Source organism: Macrotis lagotis, chromosome 1 (assembly GCF_037893015.1).
Source record: "Macrotis lagotis isolate mMagLag1 chromosome 1, bilby.v1.9.chrom.fasta, whole genome shotgun sequence".
NCBI classification, from domain to species: domain Eukaryota; kingdom Metazoa; phylum Chordata; class Mammalia; order Peramelemorphia; family Peramelidae; genus Macrotis; species Macrotis lagotis.
In genome coordinates, this window is record NC_133658.1 from 322,363,710 (window position 1) to 322,383,423 (window position 19,714).

The following is a 19,714-nucleotide window of genomic DNA, read 5'->3' on the forward strand; positions in this document are numbered from 1 at the left end:
ATTCTTCCAGTGAGTAAATTCCAGAGCTTTAGTGAATAATGAAGTTTCCAGGATGAAAGGATTTCTGTAGCATAATTTTAAAATGTCTGGAGTGTAGCCTGAAAAGGTCAAAAGAGGAAAAAGGCAAATGTTGGAGGGGCTGTGGGGGAAAAACAAAACATAAAACAGATACATTAATCTGCTGTTTATGGATCTGTGAATGTCCAGCCAGAATGAAAAATAATTAGGATTTCAAATGACCCATGATGAAAAATGCTATCCAAGTTCAGAGTAGAGGATTCTGCATGCAGAATGAAGTAAGGCTTTTTTTTTTGTTAAATCATAGCTAATCTGGAAATATTTTGCATTACTTCACATATATTTTGTTGTTCGATTTTTTTTATCATGTCTGACTCTGTGTAACCCCACTTGAGGTTTTCATGGCAAAGATACTGTAGTGATTTGCCATTTTCTTCTCCAACTCATTTTAAAAATGAAAAAACTGAGGTAAACAGGGTTAATGACTTGCCCAGAGGCACCCAGCTAGCAAGTGTCTCAGGGCAGACTTGAACCCAGAAAGATGAGTCTTCCTGACTCCATGCCTGGTAACCTATCCACCACACCACCTAGATGCCCTGGTTTTAAATAACTATGCAAATGATTTTTAAATCTGCACATTCAACCAGTCTAGGCTTCAGTCTAACATTATCAGCATCTCATACTCAACATGTCCAAAACATAACTCATCTTCCCCACTTCTCATCCCATTTTCCTAACTACCCTATTTCTTATATGCCACCATCCTTCCAGTCACTTGTGTTTGCAACAAACTTTTTCCTCATCCCCAAATCCAATAGGTTGTCAAGTCTTATCAGTTTCCATAACATTTCTAACATCGGTTTACTTCTCTCAATCTTTTATTTGGACTATTACAATAACTGCCTTATTAGCCTCCTAGTCTCTCCCATATCTAATTTATGCCAAATTAATATTTCTCAAGAACAGATCTGACCATCTTACTCTCCATACCTAAGAAGCTTTAGCTAAGTTGCACAGTGGATAAAGCATTGACCTTGGAGTCAGGAGGATGGGAGTTCTAATCCAGCCTCAGATGCTTGTTACTGCTGTGTGACCTTGAGCAAGTCACTTAACCTGATTGCCTCACATCTAGAGCCATCTCCTGTCATCCTGGTTCATATCTGGTCACTGAACCCAGATGGCCTCAGAGGAGAAAGTGAGATTGGTGACTTAGCACAGTTCACCCCTTCCCCACTCCAATTCATGTACTTGTCATGGCATTAGCTTTCTGACCTCCATGGTCTTCTTTGAGAACCATGTTATCAGGGAGGTGATACCTCACTTTCTTCTCCAGAGCCATCTGGGTCTAGTAGCCAGATATGAATGAGGATGACTAGAGAAGATGGTCCTGGATGTAAGGCAATCAGGGTTAAATGACTTACCCAAGGTCACACACAGCTAAGTGTCTGAGGTCTGATTTCAACTTAGATCATCCTGATTCCAGGACCAGTGCTGTGTACACTTGCTACCAGCTCCCTAATACCTCTAGAACAAAATATAAACTTCTCCGTTTGGCATTTAAAACCTTTCATGGGGCGGCTAGGTGGTGTAGTAGATAAAGCATCGGCCTTGGAGTCAGGAGTACTAGGGTTCAAATCCGGTCTCAGACACTTAATAATTACCTAGCTGTGTGGCCTTGGGCAAGCCACTTAACCCCGTTTGCCTTGCAAAAACCTAAAAAACAAAACAAGACAAATAAAACCTTTCATAATCTGTTCCAAATTGTTTTTAATAGAACACTATTATAACACTTCCATGCACAAATTTTATATTTCAGCCAAAGTGACCTGTTTGCTATTCCTTATACATGCTACTCCATCTCCTTTTGTGTAGCTTATTACCCTACCTGGACTGCTTTCCCTCCTCACTTTCACCTCTGAGTCCCTAGCTTTTAGTATTTACTTATTACAACTTTTTTATTCTCCCCAATAGAAAGTAAGCTCCTTTGAAGGCAGACTGGTACATTTTTGTCTTTGTGACCCCAGGACCTAGCAGAATGTTTAACACATAAGTAAGCTCCCTGGTAACACAATAAGGGCTCCCTGAGTTGAACTATACATGAGTTCAACTCTAGTATCTGTGGGTCATTGAACTGCAATAATGCATCTTTTTTTGTAACACTGGCTATACTTTTTGATTAAATTTAATCCCCTGCTGGAATCTCTTATAGGTCATGCCCTCTAATCATAGGTGATCCACAGGACCTTATCTTGAGTCATCTTCTCTTTTTCCTCTTTACCTGTTTACTCCACAACCTCATCAATTCCCATGGATTTAATTACAATGCTGATGATTCTCAAATCTCTCTCTCCTGCCCCACCCATTCTGCTGACCTCTAATTTCGATTCTTTCAGAGAGTTCAAATTAAACATGTCCAGAGGGTGGCTAGGTGGTGCAGTGGATAAAACACTGGCCCTGGAGTCAGAAGCACCTGGGTTCAAATCTGGTCTCAGACACTCAATAATTACCTAGCTGTGTGGCCTTGGGCAAGCCACTTAACCCCATTTGCCTTGCAAAAGCCTTAAAAAAAAAAAATTTAAACATGTCCAAAACAGAACTCATTATTTTTCCCCATAAATCCAACCCCCTTCCTATAGAGGGCAACATCATCCTAGTCCCTGACTCTTGCAACCAAGGAGTTATCTTTGACCCCTCATTATCATTCAACCCTTCCCTTAACCCCCACCCCTATTCAATGTTGCCAGGATTGATTGATTTTACCCTAGCAACATCTCCCCAAAATCTTTTGTTCTCTCCTCTGATATTGCCACCACTCTAGTGCAGGCCCTCACTATCTCCTACTTGGGACTACTGCAGTAGCCTGCTAGTAGGTAGGTCTGTCTGCCTCTATTCTGCCTGCCCTCCAATCCATCCCCCATCCACCCATCAAAGTGATTTTATTAAAGTGTCAGTCTAACCATGTCACCACCACCATCACAACACTCACACACACAGGATAAAGTACACAATGCACTGTTTGGCACTCAAAGTTCTTCATAAGCTAGCCCCTTTTTAACCTGACTTCCCGCTACTTCCATCCAACAACACTAACTCCTTGCTGACCTTCATCTCTGGGCTCAAGATGTTTTCTTTGTCCCCCATGCCTGGAATGCCTCTCCCCATCAGTTCTGTTACTGACTTATTTGGCTTCCTTTTAAGTCCCAACTTAAATCCCATCTTTTACAGGAAGCTGCTCCCAACCCCTCTTATTTTAGGTACCTTCCCTCGATTTATAACTTGCTTTGAAAAAGATTTATTTGCATCTTGTCCAACATGTTAGATTATACCTTGAGGGTAAAAACTGTCTTTCTATTAATTGTATTCCCAAGCACTTAGTACCGTGCTCAGTACTTTTAAAACATTTTGTTTTAAATTAATATATTCAATAGATAATACATACCATTGTGGATTGATTAACTTTACAATTCTGAGTTGGTCTAGGTTAGCTACATGGAGCATTGAAAGACTCATCTTCCTGAGTTTAATTGCAGCCTCAGACACTTACCTTGTGACCCTGGGTAAGTCACTTAATGCTGTTTGCCTCAGTTTCTTCATCTGGAAAATGAGTGAATGACAAACTACTCCAATATCGTTGTCAAGAAAACTCCAAATGGGGTCATGAAGAGTGCAATATGACTTAACAACAAACCTGAGCTGGCTTTTCTGGAATCATTCCTATGTGGCAGATCCCAGGTCCTCCTAGCATCAAAAGATCTAGATGCTAGAAGGACTTCAAGTCCATTTAGTAGACTCCCTGTAGAGGACCTAGTAAGGGGCAGGATCAAGAACCCCACAAAGTGTGAATGCTTCAATGGGTTGTAATTAGGAGAAAGCAAGCATAACCACAAAATCACAGAAGAATCAAAATAAGAAAAAAAATAGGAAAAAACATAGTACACAAGACAACTCTTTTTTTAAGTCTTGGCAAGGCAATGGGGTTAAGTGGCTTGCCCAAGGCCACACAGATAGGTCATTATTAAGTGTCTGGATTTGAACTCAGGTACTCCTGACTCCAGGGTTGGTGCTCTATCCACTGCACCACCTAGCTGCCCCCATAAGACAACTTTTAAAAATTAAAAATTACATTTAAAAATTAAAGGATAGGGGCGGTTAGGTGGTGTAATGGATATAGAGCACCGGCCATAGAGTCAGGAGTACCTGAGTTCAAATTTGTCCTCAGACATTTAATAAATGCCTAGTTGTGTGGCCTTGGGCAAGTCATTTAACCCCATTGCCTTGCAAAAAATCTAAAAAAATAAAAATTAAAGGATAATAAGTTTTGGTCTGCATTTACATTCCACAGCTCCTTCTTTGGCTATGGATGGTCTTTTAGAATTGTCTTTGATTTATTGTACTTCTGAAATGAAAAAGTCCATGGTAACTGATGATCACACAATGTTGCTGGTTCTGCTTACTTCATTCAGCATTAGTTCTTGCAAGTCTTTCCAGGCTATTCTGAAGTCTGGGCCCTCATGATTTGTTTATAGACTACTGTTCCATCACAAAGATCTCAATTTGTTTAGTCATTTTCTCAATAATAGACATCCCCTCAATTTCTAATTCTTTGCCACAACTATTTTTGATCTTTTTTGGGATTCAGACGTAGAAGTGGTAATGCTGGGTCAGAGAGTATGATCAGTTTTATAGCCGTTTGGGCATAATCTCAGAATGCTCTCCACAAAGGTTGGATTGGTTCACAACTCCACCAACAGCGCATCAGTGTCTCGGTTTTCCCACAAGCCCTCCAACATCAATCATTTTCCTTTTTGGTCATCTGGACCAATGTGAAAGGTGTGAGGCCGTAAATCAGAATTGTTTTAATTTGCATTCCTCTCATCCGTAGTGATTTAGCCAACCTGGCCTGGGGCGGCCGAGCCCCCTGCCCGCCGCGCCGGTCCGGTTTTCAGTTCCTCTTCCACAAGGCCGGGCCGGGGAGCCGGGACCAGAAAGGCTGCTTCCGGCCTCCAGAGGAGGGGGTGGGGCGGCACCGCGTGGCTCGGGCTTGGGGAGAACGGCCGGGGCAGGCCGGCAGGGTCCGGGGAAAGGAGACCCCGGCCCGGCGCCGGAGCCGCCGCCGGGGAGTCGCGGCCCGGCAGAGCCCGCTCCCTGCGCAGGCGCGCCCCCAAGGTGCGCGCGCAGCCCGGACGCCATGATTCGCTCCTGCGCGTCGAGCCCCGCTCCTCTGCCATAGGTCAGTCCGGGCTCCGGACCCGGCTCCAGGTATTTAGCGGGCCGGGCCGCCGCTCGCCGCCGCGCGCTTCCTGCGGAGCGCGGGGCCGGGCGGGGCCGGAGGGGGGCGGGGAGGCCCCGGCCCGGAGGCCGCGGGGGCGGGGCGGCGCGGGGGCGGCGCGGGCTGGGCCCCGGGCCGCCCCTCGACGCGCAGGCGTGGCCCCCGCGCCGCCGGCGGCGCCCAGCCGGGCTCCGGGCCGCCCCGAGGCGGACACCCGGCCGCCCCGCGCGGGGCCCGGGCCCGGCGCCCTCGGAGCCAGCTGCGCGGCGGAGGGCGGCCCCGCGGCCCCCGGGCCCCGCCCGCCCTTCGCCGCGCCCCCGGCCCCCGGGCCGAGAAGGGAGGCGGGCCCGGGAGGACAAGCAGGGGTGCTTTTGCTTTTGGTTTTTTTTTAAGGAAAGAACCGGGAGGTGGGGAGATGCTAAGGATTAAAGAATGATGCGTGGAGAGAGCCCCGGCCCGGAGCAGGAGGACCCGAGTTCAAATCCGGCCTCAGACACTTAGTAATGACCTAGCCGTGTGGCCTTGGGCAAGTCACTCAACCCCACTGCCTTGCAAAAACCTAAAAGAAGAAGATTGTGGAAATAGCCTGCTAGAGACACTGGGAGAGAAAGGGGTGTGTGGCGGGGTTAGCCCGGGTGAAGACAGACTTGAGAGAATGGAGTAGGCGAGGAAGGACCACGCAGCCTGGCCCGCCGGCCCGCCCCGGGCCTCCAGCAGGGAGGAGGTGCCCGTTGCTTGCATGGGGTTGACTGATGCCCGTCCCACCTTCTGGAAGACGACCAAGACGGCAGGAGAGGATGCCACCCACAAGCCCATGAATTGAATTTGAGTTGAGGGGTACCGGGCCACGCACCAGTCTCCTGTCCAGAGGCGCTCTCCTTCCTCTGTGTACACATATTCCGGTCCACACAGCACCCTTACCCCCCCCCCCCAAGAACCACTGCCATTTAGGAAGCACTAGGGAAAAAACCGGATCCATCCCTTAAGGACTTTGAACTCTGTTGCAGGAATACAACACACATTCAGGAGTAAATAAACATAGGGCACCTAGGTGGTGCAGGGCATGGAGCCCTAGAGTCAGGAGGACCTGAGTTCAAATCCAGATAAAGACATTTAGTAATTACCTAGCTGTGTGGCCATGGGCAAGTCACTTAATCCCTTGCCTTGCAAACACAAACAAAAAAAAAGTAAATAAAAATTAAGATGATTCAAAGGCCGGAAGAACAATAAGAGGGATTGGAAGGGTATTCCTTAGCGGGCGACAGATGAGATGAGCCTTTATGGAAGCTAGGGATTAAGAGGGAGAGCAGAGAGAAGAAAAGACATCCCAGGAATAGGAGAGAGCCTCTAAAAAGGCAAAGGGACAAGGTATGTAATACCAAGTTCAGGGAAGAGTATGAGAGGAGTAGTAATATGCAGTAACTCTGGAAAGGGAGACTTTGTTGTGAAGAGTTTACAATGCAAGTTGAGAAGTTTGCAGTATATGTAGTGATGGGGGCCTCTGAAGAATGTAAACTCCTAAAGGGTGTGGACTGTTTTTTGTTTTATTTCAGTTTTTTTGCTTGTATTCCTAGAGTCTAGCCTTGTGGACATTTGTAGAATTGAATTCTGTTTTTGTTTAATAAAAATCATCATATGCTCATCTTTATTGCTGGCTCTCTCTTCCTACTTTGTAGGACTTAGGTGCTAGGTCCTCTTTGACCCTGTCTTTTCTCCACTCACAGCAATTCTGTTATGAACCCTGGAGCACCAGAGAGAGAAAGAGAGCCCTGGATGGAGGAGACAAAAAATCCCAGCCCCAGAGTGAATGTCACAGATAAACATCATCTTGCCTCTAGTCAACTCATCCCAGGAGGAGACACACCTGGCTTGAAACCTTTTGTCAGAGCTTTAGGAAGGAGCAAGTCCTAGAAGACGACTTGGATCATTTCCTGTTATTTTGTTTGGGTAACCAGGACTGGGGTGACATCAAACTATCCTGAAACCAGTGAGCACTGTTTAACCTTAGAGAATCTGACCCAAATGCTTTAGGAGAGAGGTGAGAATTACAGACGGGGGAGATGGTGTGATTTCCTAATAAAGAGGTTGTATCTATAACTATTAATTGAATTCTTTCCTCTAAAGCTGACAGTATTGAACCTGAGAGTTTATATATGTATGATGGCAAAAGTATGTGTCTGTGTGAGTACCCAAGATGAGATTCAAGTTCACGTGTACTGGGGCAAAGATGTGGGTCTGTGGGGGTGTCAGGACAGAGGCCTAGGCATATATGAGGGACTGTTTTTGGTCATAAAGTGTGAAAGAGGAGTCACCACAAACTCTTCTCTGAGGAGCTCCAACTTATCAGTTTGGGAACCACAAGAGATCTTCCTTCAGTTTTTTTTTTCCTCTTCCACAGCTCAACTTCCTCGGGAATCAGCATTTACCCTCACCAGATCACCGAATAGAAAGTGATGAACTCTGGTCTCATAACAATGAGATCCAAGGTGAGTTGAGGCTTCATCTTAATCCCTAGAAGTGTAATCTTATGGAAGGAATATTTTCTCTCATCCTGAAAAAACTGTCTGAGAACTTGAGGCCCAACTGTTTTGCTCCCAGGAGACAGGAATAAGTCTTAATGTAATAACACCATTTCACAGAATGCTTTTCCTCTCAATATCCAGGAATTCATTCAGCAGGATATCAGGTCTACTGTATTCTTAGTTCTTTTTTGTGAACATTACCTAACTGGTGAACAAAATAAAAGAAATGGAAGATAGTTCTTGCCTTTGAGGACTTTTGTAGTTTCACTGGAAGAGAAGGCATAGGCATAAAATTATTTTAGTTATTGTTTTTTAATAAAGGTGAAAATAATGCAGAGAAATGAATTGAGTCAGGGTTGAAAAGAATGGAGCAGAAAATAAGGATCAAAAATTTAGAGGAAGTTCCCAACAGAGAGAACATTATGCAAAGGTTTAGAACTGGAGTGACCTCTGCTCTTTGTAGATCCCAGTAAGAAGTTTGACTTAGTTGGAATTTTATGATGCATTTTATGATTTTTTTAAAATTTGTTTTATTGATGTCTTTGTCTTTGTGTCACAGTCATTCCTTCTCCCATCCTTCCATATTGAACTTATTGTTTTGGCAAAGAAAAAACAATTGAAACAGAATCTTTGTAACAATGTGTACAATAGTCTTTTCTACTAGTTTCCCTACTTCCTTATTGTGAAGGAGGAAGTATTTTTTTTCCTCTCTTTTCCATTCCTCAGAGTTCATCTTCCTTTTCATGATATGCATCCTTATAGTCATGTACTTTGCATTCTTGGTTATGCTTATTTTGCTCAGAATTATTTCATTTAAGTTTTCTCACATTTTTCTAAATTCCTCATATTTATTTTCTACCAAACAGTAATATACCACCACCTTCTTACAGCATAGGTTTGGTAGGTTTTTTTGTTCAGTCATTGCTCAATATCAGCTTTGTTTCCAATCTTTTTTTTTTTTATGGATTTTGCAAGGCAAATGGGGTTAAGTGGCTTGCCCAAGGCCACACAGCTAGGTGATTATTAAGTGTCTGAGGCCGTATTTGAACTTAGGTGCTCTGTCCACTGCGCCACCTAGCCACCCCTTTTGTTTCCAATCTTGATCAGTTCAGCACTCTTCTATGAAATCTCAGTATGCCACTCTTCTTTATTCCTGACCTTGCTTCTACCACTCAGTTTTGTAGTTCTTAATTGTTTGCATCTTTCTAGTAACTCAGACTGCCTAGGGCAAACTAGTGTATTATTCTCAATATTCATTTCATTAAACCTTTTCTTAGATCCATGGAGACTTGTTCTGTGATCTGTTGATCACCTTGCACTCTAATCTTCAGGTGATTTAATTGTTAATTCTTTGGCAAATCCAATAGAGATAAGTTGTATGGTGAATTTTATAAGGCTAATTAATTACTTATTCATTGTTCTTGGCAAATTATGCCAAGGGTAAATAGTGGATATAGCCCTCTTGTAGTTGTGCGGCATAACATTAAAGGAAGTGTTTGGTATCTTACTTGTTCTCCATTTGTTCTACAGAACTTTCTAGATATTGTATCCTTTTATCCTGCAACAACCTGTAAGGTAGATACTATTATTAACTTCATTTTACAGATGAGGACACCAAAGCCGAGAGATATTAAGCAACTTTCCCTGTGACAGCTAATAAATGACTGAGACAAGATTCAGCCTTAGATCTTCCAGTCTCCAGGTCCAAGACTTTATCCACTTTTTGAAGTTCCAAGCCTTTCCCTACTGTTGACACCAAGTAGATCCATGGGCATAACCGACCCTTGCTCTCATGCTTGCACACTAAATAGGGATCATCCACTGCTTCCAGTGTCCATGCCTATTTGCCTTAAAGGACCCCAGAGTTAGGCAATCCTATCTCTTCTCTGTCTCAAATGTAGGCCTAAGTTTCTCAACCTGAAGCTAACATCCATTGGCAGGGCACAGAGAGTCAGGGAGTTCCTTAACTTACTAAGCTTGAAGAATTTAGTTCCATTCCAACCTGGAAAGGCCTTCACCCCTTTGGTTCAGGGAATCCCTAGGGTTCCTTGCCCATTGGATTGCTATTGAGGACTCCTAAGATTTTCTGCTAAGTCCCTTGTTTCCTCCATTCCCAAATTTAGCAGATTGGGACACTTGACATCGCAGCCCTTTCCCACCCTCCACCCTCTTGTGCCCAAACTCAGTTCCACCTAGCCAATGGCTTAAAGCTTCTTGCTCCTCAATGTTGTCTCATCATTGCCACCTCCCCCCGTTTGCCCTCTTAGTGTGGACTTAAAACTGTGAAGTTCTGTACTTTTCCCTCTAGTGGAGGGAATAGTTCCTCCAATTCAGTTATAGGAAGAATCCAGCTTCCCTACTTGGTGCCCTACCTTGCTGCAACAACTATAACTTGCATCATGATCAGACTTGCTAGACGAGGTATGTTTTAACCTTTTTAACTTTTAAGTAGGAAAAGGAACTTTTAAAAATTATAATACAATAAAGGAATTAAATAATGCAAAATATACAAGGGATGGAAATTCTTTTGGAAATGTACACTGAAGCATTAACAAATAGTAGAAACTCAAAAGGATAATTCAGTTAGTAAATATATTGAGAGATAGCATGGAGGCAACTAGGTGGTATGGTGGATAGAGCACTAGCCCCGGGGTAAGGAGAATCTGAGTTCAAATCCAATCTTAAACAATTAATAATTACTAGTTGTGTGGCCTTGGGCTAGTCACTTAACCCCATTGCCTTGCCAGAGAGAGAGAGAGAGAGTGTGGTACAGTAGCTAGGTAGCCAGACTTAAAGTCATGGAAGCAACAAATTACAGAATAAATCAAGTTGAAATAAAAAATCAATTTGATAAAAATAAAATTGGAGAACCAGCCTAAAACACTATAACTTATAAAAGAACTAATTAGGTATGCCCAACAAAGTAACAGATTTGGGGAACAGGAGTACATGCATCAGACTAATTTGTGATTCTAGAAGACACGAAATAAATTTTCTTTCTCTAAAGTTAAGTACTGGTTGTGGGACTACATGTTTTCATTTATAGATCATTGATAATACCCAGGATGTTTTCTTTGTTTTGATAAACATCTTTTAAAAAAAAAATCTTGACAAATACGAACATTTTCACAAATAGAGAGTAATAGAAAAGCTCATAATGAAACTATCAATCTCTTTTTTAGATGTCTATATTAAGCACAGTAGTACTAGCAGTATCCTTCTGGTTTTTGTCACCTAATTTCTTTTTTTCTCTGTTTTTTAAGTGTTTCATTAATATGTTTTGTTTTCTTTTCATCCTTTTTTTAGCATCACTGAGATGGGTAGTGAATAGAGAGCTGATCTTGGAGTTAAAAGTCTTGGGTTCAAGTTCCTTCTGACACTTAATGACTGTCCACCCTAGCAAGTCTTGGTCTAATATAGGAAATTTATCACTAGGAGCTTCCTATACAAGTGAAATCATAAGACAAATTCCTGTCCTTTAGGGTCTCTGTCACCCACTGCCATCACCCCATTGATCTATAATACTTCATTCACCCTCCCAAAACCCTTAATAAAAAATTTCCTCTCTAACAAATAATTATGGTCAAGCAAACAAATTAACCAGTCATGTCTGAAAAATGTTCTCATTTTGCATTACAGTCTACTATCTCATTATCAAGAAATAGACAGTGTGCTTCATCATCAGTGTCCTGTAGTGATCAATTACAGCAATGATAAAAGTTTATAAATCTTTCAAAGATGTTTTCTTTTACAATATTATCATTGTATTCCTTCCTAGATCTCTTCATCTCACTCTGCATTAGTTAAGCAAGTCTTCCCAGATTTCTCAGAAGCAGTCCCTTTTATCATGTTTATAGAACTATTATAGTCCATTACATTCATTGGAAGTCATTTATTGAGTTATTTCACAATTGACAGGTACCTACTGTTTCAAGTTCTTTGCTACATCAAAAAGTATTGTCATTAATATTTTACATATATGCTCTTTCCCTTGGTCTTTGATCTTTTTGGCTAGGAGAGACGTTGCTTGATCAAAGAATATGCACAGTTTAGTGATTTTTTTGAATGTAGTTTAAATTGCTTCCCTCAATTGTTGGACCAGTTCATAGCCAATATTGTCTTACATTGATTTTGCACTTGTGCCATATGTGTATTTTACTTTCAGGGGAAAAATAATGTTTGCTTTTTAAGGATACTGACTTAACCCATACTTCTGTTGTATCTCCTATATGGTCAAGATCATTATTAGGTACATAGTAAGAATTAGAATAATTTACTTGAGTTGGAACATTTGTAGGATTATAGATTATAGATGAAAAGGACCTTAGAGATCATCAAGATTTCTCTCATTTTATAGAAGTGGAAACAGACATAGAAAGGTTTAGTAACTTGCCTCAGGTCACTACATATCAGAAGCAGGATTTGACCTATTTTAACCACTGTATAATTTCTTCCCTTGTATTCAAACCTTGAACATTATCTACAGACAGGTAATCTTGTCCACTCACTGAAGTTCCCTTTTGCCCCCAAAGTCATGTCAATGGATTGTAGTTAATAAGAAAGTTTTTGACATTTCAGGAATCATTGACATTCAAGGATGTGGCTGTGTACTTTACCCAGGAGGAGTGGGGACAACTAGACCCTGGTCAGAAATATCTGTACAGAGATGTAATGCTAGAGAATTATAGGAATCTGGTCTCATTGGGTAAGTATAGCTTTCTTATATAACTTATAATTCATTTGTCCATGGAAATGTCTTTTCTTTCTTTAGTTAATAAATGGTGTGGAGCTGCTGAAAGTGTTTATTCATGAAGAAACTTTGTCTTTCTGACAAAGAATTAGGATGTTCCTAATTTTCAGATGAAAGGTTTATACCTTGTAGCATAAGAAATAAGTACTTTCTTTGTGCTATATTTATTACTATATCGTTCAGAAGTTCTAAAGAATGAGGGCACAGAAGTTTTGGGAAAGATCTTTGTCCCCAGGGAAAAAACACCTAAGTCTTTTGTCTTTCCACTTGATCAGGGCATCACATTTCCAAGCCAGATGTGATCTCCCATTTGGAGCAAGGAGAAGAGCCTTGGATGATAGGGAGAGAAATACTAAAAGCTAATTCTCCAGGTGAGTGAGAGAGAACCAAGGAGATGAGTATCATTAAAAGTAACAGTTGTGAAAGAAAACAAGCTTCATTCTACCTTTAGCTAAAGTATATATCAAAAAACACTTTATTGTTTTAAAATCTATTGCCAGCAGAGGGATGGATGAACAGTTTTCACTGCTAATTTGATGGGCATCAATTTTAGGTTTTTTTCCTTGCAATCATAAAGTGTTTCTATGAATAAATAGGCATTTGTTATATCTATTTTCTGTCTATGACTTTCTTATTCTAGTAACCTGATTATTGAGGACTTTAAATGTCCAGTAAAGGATTTTATATTTTATTTTTAGAGGCAAGAGGCATTAGGGAGCCCCCAGAACATTTTGAGCAAAGAAATGTCATATTCTTTAGAAATATCAATTTGACAACTATGTCAATGATAGATGAGGAGAGAGACCAGAGATGGGAAGACAAATTAGGAGATTATTGGAGTATTCTAGATGCTAGTTAAGAACTGTCTCTAAATCCAACCATTTCCAGCCAAACTTTTTTTTTTGTAAGGTAATGGGGTTAAGTGACTTGCCTGAGGTCATATAGCTAAGTAAGTATTTTGTGGCTGAGATTAGATTTGAACTCAGATCCTCCTGACTCTAGGGCCAGTGCTCTATCCACTGTGTCATTTGGTTGCCCCTTCTAGCCAATCTTTATAGAAATTATGAAACAAATAACTAAATTCCATAGCAACAAAAATAGTCAATTTTCAGTTATGCTTTTGTAGTATTTATTTAGTTGAAGGGGGAATATTAACTATGCAGATGCACATAGTTAACAAAAGACTTGATTAGCTGACTTTTTTTTTTTTGCAAGGCAATGGGGTTAAGTGGCTTACCCAAGGCCACACAGCTAGGTAATTATTAAGTGTCTGAGACCAGATTTGAACTCAGGTACTCCTGACTCCAGGGCCAGTGCTCTATCCACTGCACCACCTAGCCACCCCAATTAGCTGATTTCTTGGGAACCAAATATATGCTTTCCCCTAATGTTATCATTCAACATTAATCCACTCTTGCAATTTAAAGGAGACCTTTAAAGCCATAAACCTTCTTTAATCATCAGATATTTTAGAGTTCTTTTAATGCTAATGCTCCTCATAGAGAAGACTGAGGTCACTTAGCATGAGTTCTTTCAAATATCATTCTTGATTTTATCACAACATAACACAGACTTGGTATTACTATTATTGGTTCCAGAGGTTTATAAACACTATTGCTCTTTTGATTTTTATGCCATGGTTGTTTCTTTTTAATCTTCCTCCCCTTCCTCCAGCCCCTACTATTTTACCCCTACTTCCCACACTATTGAATCCTTTCTTGTAACAAAGAAAAATGTTTCAGTAAAGTCAACAAATAGAGAACACATCTGACAGTTTACTGCATTCTATTTTCATACTCTCCACTTTTAACATTGAATATGTTTCATTGTTACTTTTCTAAAAATCAGTATTATTTGTTGTACTTCAGAATTTTAGTGTTATTAATCATTTCTACATTTGAGGTCATTATGTTATTTTCTTGATTGTTTTCTTTACTTTGTCACTTCATATAGTCTTGCCAAGTTTCTCTAAATTCCTTATTAGTCATTTCTTATAGGACAATAAAATGCTATTATTATAATATGCCCTGGTTTTCTCAGACATTTTCCAATTTTGTGGGTCATTTGGTTTTAATTTTGTTGCAGCCACAAACAATGCATGTGAATATATGGTATAGGTTATATCTAGTTTTATGTCTTTAATTTTCTTAGGTATATGCTCAATAATGAGATTGATAAATCACAGGGTAAGAATGGATCTTTCTCACATAATTCCAAATTGTTTTCCAGAATAATTGGACCAATTCATAGCTCCGTGAACTACTCAACAGTGTTTTGTCCAGGCTGGGTGCAGGGGCCTATACCTTTCAAGACAAAAGTCAGGATTTATTTGTTTGTATTTCCACTTTTGATACCTACCCTATTTATAGTCTAACTGTAATATGCATGAGGGCAGTTTCAACTGGTCTAAATTTCATATTGGAGTAATAATTGATTAGTCTCCAAGGGCTTCTCCCTCTGTAGTTCTTAAATCCATGTTAGGCCTCTCTCTCTTTTTTTTTTTTAGGTTTTTTTTTTTTGGAGGCAAATGGGGTTAAGTGGCTTGCCCAAGACCACATAGCTAGGTAATTATTAAGTGTATGAGACCAGATTTGAACCCAGGTATTCCTGACTCCAGGGCCGGTGCTTTATCCACTGCGCCACCTAGCCGCCCCTAGGCCTCTCTCTCTCTCTCTCTAGCATATGTCATAATCTCTAATACAGTAGGAGAGATGGGCTTAACTTCTCTGTGTTGGACAGCTAAATGAACACATAAATTAAAATGTTTTATTAGTGCTGAGTAATTCAATACATATATATAAAAGACAATAAAATATAGAAGCTGACGAGACACAGGATATCTATTTGTGTATAAGAAAAAGATAATAAAGAAGGTACTTGCAGAACAGGATCTGTTTTTCAAAAGGAGATATGAAAACAAACTGTTGCTTAAAAAGAAAACAAACCAGGACATAGAAAAACAAATATATTATTCATCATACCACACAGAGATTCAGCTATGATATCCTGATCAAGCATAGGGTCCAATAAATCTCTTAATGGTTCTAGGTTGATTGAAATGAGGTGTGTGTGTGTGTGTGTGTGTGTGTGTGTGTGTGTGGAGAAGGAGAGGAAATAAGCATTTAGATGGTCCCTACTGCATTCCAACACTATGCTAAGCACTTCGTAAATCTCTTACTCAGTCATTCCAACAGTTCTGCAAGGTAACCAGTGCTCTGTGTCTCTATTTTACAATGGAAGAAACTAAGGCAAACAGAAGTTGTGACTTGCCCAGGGTCATATAGCTAGTGTGTATCAAAAACTAGAGTTGAACTCCTATCTTTCTGACTAAACCCTAGCATTTTGTTTACTGTGGCATCAAGATATGGAATTTATATGAAATCAAATTAGAAAGACAGACTAGAACCTAATTGTGAAGCACTTTAAACACCCAGAAAAAGGAGTCTATATTTTTTTTTCTGGTGGCAATAGGGAGCCACTTGAACTTTATGATCAAAGGAATGATATGGTCTAATTGTGCTTTGGAAAAATATCAATTTGGCAGCTAGGAGGTTGATAGGTTGGGGAGGGGAAAGGCCAGAAATGGAAAGACCAATTAGAAGATTGTTGGGGTCCTCTAGGCAAGAGGTAATAAAGTTTTGAAACAAGAGGATTGTCATATAAGTAAATATGATATGACAGGGGATGTATGTGAGATTATGGACAAAGAATTAGCAAGACCTGGCATCCAACTGAATGTGGTGAGGTTAGTGAAAATGTGGAAGATGATTTTTAAGTTGACTTCCTGGAAGAATGTATTCTTGACAGAAATAGACCAGTTAGGAGAAAGACTGGGTTTCAGGATAAAGACTGATTATGGATACATTGAGTTTGAAATGTCTGTGGAACATCCAGTTGAAAATATCTAAAAGTCAATTGGCTATATGAAATCAGAGTTTGAGAAATAGACTGGGACTGTAGACAGATAGTTCTCACTTTACATAGGTGGACTGTTTCACAGCTTTCTATGTAAAGCAGTTTTTACAGATGTGAGGAAGAGGAGAGAAAGGAAGGGGATCACACACTTGCGGAGAAAGGGAGCTGTCATGTGGTTCAAGGACACTTGGAGGCTGAAGACAGAGCAGGAAGAACACACAGAGATGGGACCTTCTATGTGAGTCTTGACTAGAACCAAGAGGAAGAAGACTGAAGTCAGACATAGATAAAGAGAAGAAAATGAGTGACACCCAGGGACACACCATACTTGAAGGTAGACAAACAAAAGACAGATGGAGGGGGGCCAAGTTCTCAGCACTGTAGGTATCAGTAGAGTTATTTGATTATGTTGGTCACTCATCTGCTTTCACTTGAAGGAGTTTGGGTTTTTTTTAAGTTTGTTTTGGGGTTGGGAAGAAGGAGCAGAGAGAGAAAACAACTGTAAGGTAAAGTTAACAAAAGTGTTTTTTTGGAATACAGATTTCTTTCGGAATCCTTTCATAAATTTGTTCAAAGCAATAACTGTCTGTACTAGATCTGGGATGAATTTGCATAGAGCTGTTTAAGTCCATAAAATCTAATGAAGTTACCAAGAAAGAAAGTATGGAAAGAGAGAAAAGGACCCCTGGCAGCACCTTCCTGAGTTATGGGCACAATTAGGGTGTATCATATAAAGGAGTCTGAGACAGAGTGAGCAGATAGATAGGAGAACCAGGAGACGGTTGTGTGGGATTAAAAAAAACAAGAAGAAAGTATATAAGAAAATGTCAGTAGTATCAGTTATAACAGGTCAGAAAGGATTGACTATATCATTAGATATAGTTAATCAAAGATAACTAGAATTTTGGAAAGAGTAGTTTCAGATCAATTCAGAAGTGAGAAATAGGAAACATCACTTATAGATAACTTTTTCTAGAAAGTACATTTGTACAAATTAAATTCTTAAGTCCAAAGGTACTAGAAGCTAGAGAAATCAGAAATGGCTTCATATAAAGAGCTGAACTGTGAAGTCATTGAGGGATTCCAAATCACAAAACTGGAGTGTGTGACAAACATGATGAGAGGCCTGGCTAAAGGCATGCAAAAGGCTGCTAGAATTTTTTTCTGTGAGGAACGGCAATTAGGCTAGTTTGACTGGAATAAATTATAAAAAGGGGAATAATATATAATCAGTCTGGAACTATAGACAGGAACCAGAGTGTAAAGGGCATTTAAAGCCAAAAAAAGTTTATATATTTTATCCTAGAGGCAATAGAAAAACCACTAAAAATTCTTGAGCAAGAGAGAATAATAATCACACCTGTGCTTAGGAATATTGCTTGGGCAGCTGTATGGAGGAAACTGCATTGTGGAAAACTCTGTAAACTATTGCAATATTTTAGTTGAGAGGTGATGAGAACCTCAACTAGGTTGGTTATGGTGTGAGTAGAGAGAAGGCAATGGATAGGAGATGCTACAGAGGTAAAACTGACCAGGTTAGGTATCTAATTGCATTTGAGGGATTGAAGAAGAGTTAAGAATGAGGTTGTAAACCTAACTAACTGGAAGTATGGGGTACCCTTGATGGAAAAAGTTCAGTAAGTATAAGAGGAAAGAGGAAATGATCAATTTAAAGGAAAAACGTAATAAATTCTGTTTTGGTTATGTTGATTTTGAGACGTACCTTGGGCATGCAAGACTGAAATTCAATACTAAAGTTCTGAGAGAATTAAAGATTAATAGTTGTTTTGGGGAATTGCCTATATAGGCATGAAAATTGAACCTATGGGAACTGATGAAAAAGAAGTGGGGAGGAAAGGACTAAAAACACTAGGATATACACACATGTCCAAGTAGAACCTGGATGATTAATCTTCAAAAAAGACTGAGGATTGACCAGGCTGATAGGAGAAAAATGAAGAGAGAGAGAGAGAGCAGCGTTCCAAAAACCCAGGGAAAAGGAAGTATCCTTTTGGAGATAGAGGTTAGTCAGAAACGCTCCAGTTATTCCTTTAAAAACTTTTGTAATAGTAAAAATAGCTAACATTTATATAGTGCTTTACACTTTGCAAAATACTTTATAACCTTCAAATTCTGTCGTGGAGACTTCTCTCAAAAATAAGGTGTAACCTATTGTCTTCTATTAATGGTGCTCCATTCTGCCATCTGATCTGTCTTCCTGCCTACTCAAGCTCCCACCCCTTTTTTTTGACCACTTTCATCTTAGATATTTGAAGTCTCTATTTGGTACAATTTTTACTTTCCTTTCCTGACTTTGTTTCCTCAACTCTTATTCTCCACTGCTAAAAAGTTTTTGGATAACTCATCATTACTTAATTCGAAATAAAGTTGCCGTCCTTATTGTAAGATTCTCTCTTCAGCCCAATCCATGTTGTTTCCTGTCAGACCACCTAAAATACTGGGCCAGCTAGGTGGTACGGTGAATAGAATGCTAGGCAAGGAGTTAGGAAAGTTCATCTTCCTTTGTTCAAATTTGACTTCAGATCTAGCTGTGTGACACCAGGAAAGACACTTGAACAGTGTTTGCCTCAGTTTTCTCAGAAAATGAGCTGGAGAAGGAAATGGCAAATCACTACAGTATCACCTATTAAGAAAATCCCAAATGGGGTCATGAAGAGTCAAACAATTAAAAAATGACAAAAACAACACTTAAAATACTACATTCCTCCTTTCCCAGCTGATCATTTTAAAAATATAGTTAACTTCTTATGGTCTGCTGCATCATGTCTTAACTTTTTTGCTTTAGCATTTAAAGTACTCTTTAATTATCCACCTTTATTTCTCTCTGTTCCCTTACAACATTCTCTATTGCAATTCAAAAATATTGATATTCTGTCTTTATAACATAGAGTTTCCTACAACTTAACCTAACCTTTCCCTTTGTAGTAATTTGCATCTTCAAAACAAAAAATTATTAGTTTTTCTATCAGGAATATTTTTTTTTCTTTAGGTTTTTGCAAGGCAAATGGGGTTAAGTGGCTTGCATAAGGCCACACAACTAGGTAATTATTAAGTGTCTGAGACTGGATTTGAACTCAGGTACTCCCAACTCCAGGGCCGGTGCTTTATCCACTGCGCCACCTAGCCGCCCCCAGGAATATTCTTAATATTGTGGAAGTGCTACCATTTTTCTCATTTTTCTTTATAGCTCTATCCCCATTCTAAAATGTTCTATAATCT

The 19,714-nt window shown here is 40.1% G+C and overlaps 1 protein-coding gene across 4 annotated transcripts in view; it reads left to right on the plus strand.

Annotated features, from left to right (window-relative positions):
* LOC141505580 (uncharacterized) overlaps positions 1 to 19,714 on the plus strand; it is a 55,027-nt gene that overhangs the window by 26,521 nt on the left and 8,792 nt on the right. The window contains exons 1-5 of one of the 4 annotated variants that reach the window (XM_074211514.1): positions 5,203 to 5,248; positions 7,012 to 7,325; positions 7,686 to 7,773; positions 12,388 to 12,514; positions 12,835 to 12,930. The exons of 1 other annotated variant lie outside the window; for it this stretch is intronic. In XM_074211514.1, coding sequence (XP_074067615.1) covers positions 7,741 to 7,773; positions 12,388 to 12,514; positions 12,835 to 12,930 — 256 coding nt within the window. In that variant the 5' untranslated portion in view covers positions 5,203 to 5,248; positions 7,012 to 7,325; positions 7,686 to 7,740. Of the gene's footprint in view, positions 1 to 5,202; positions 5,278 to 5,618; positions 6,656 to 7,011; positions 7,326 to 7,685; positions 7,774 to 12,387; positions 12,515 to 12,834; positions 12,931 to 19,714 lie in introns of those variants that run through there. 2 more of the 4 variants (XM_074211512.1, XM_074211513.1) reach the window with 2 other exon arrangements.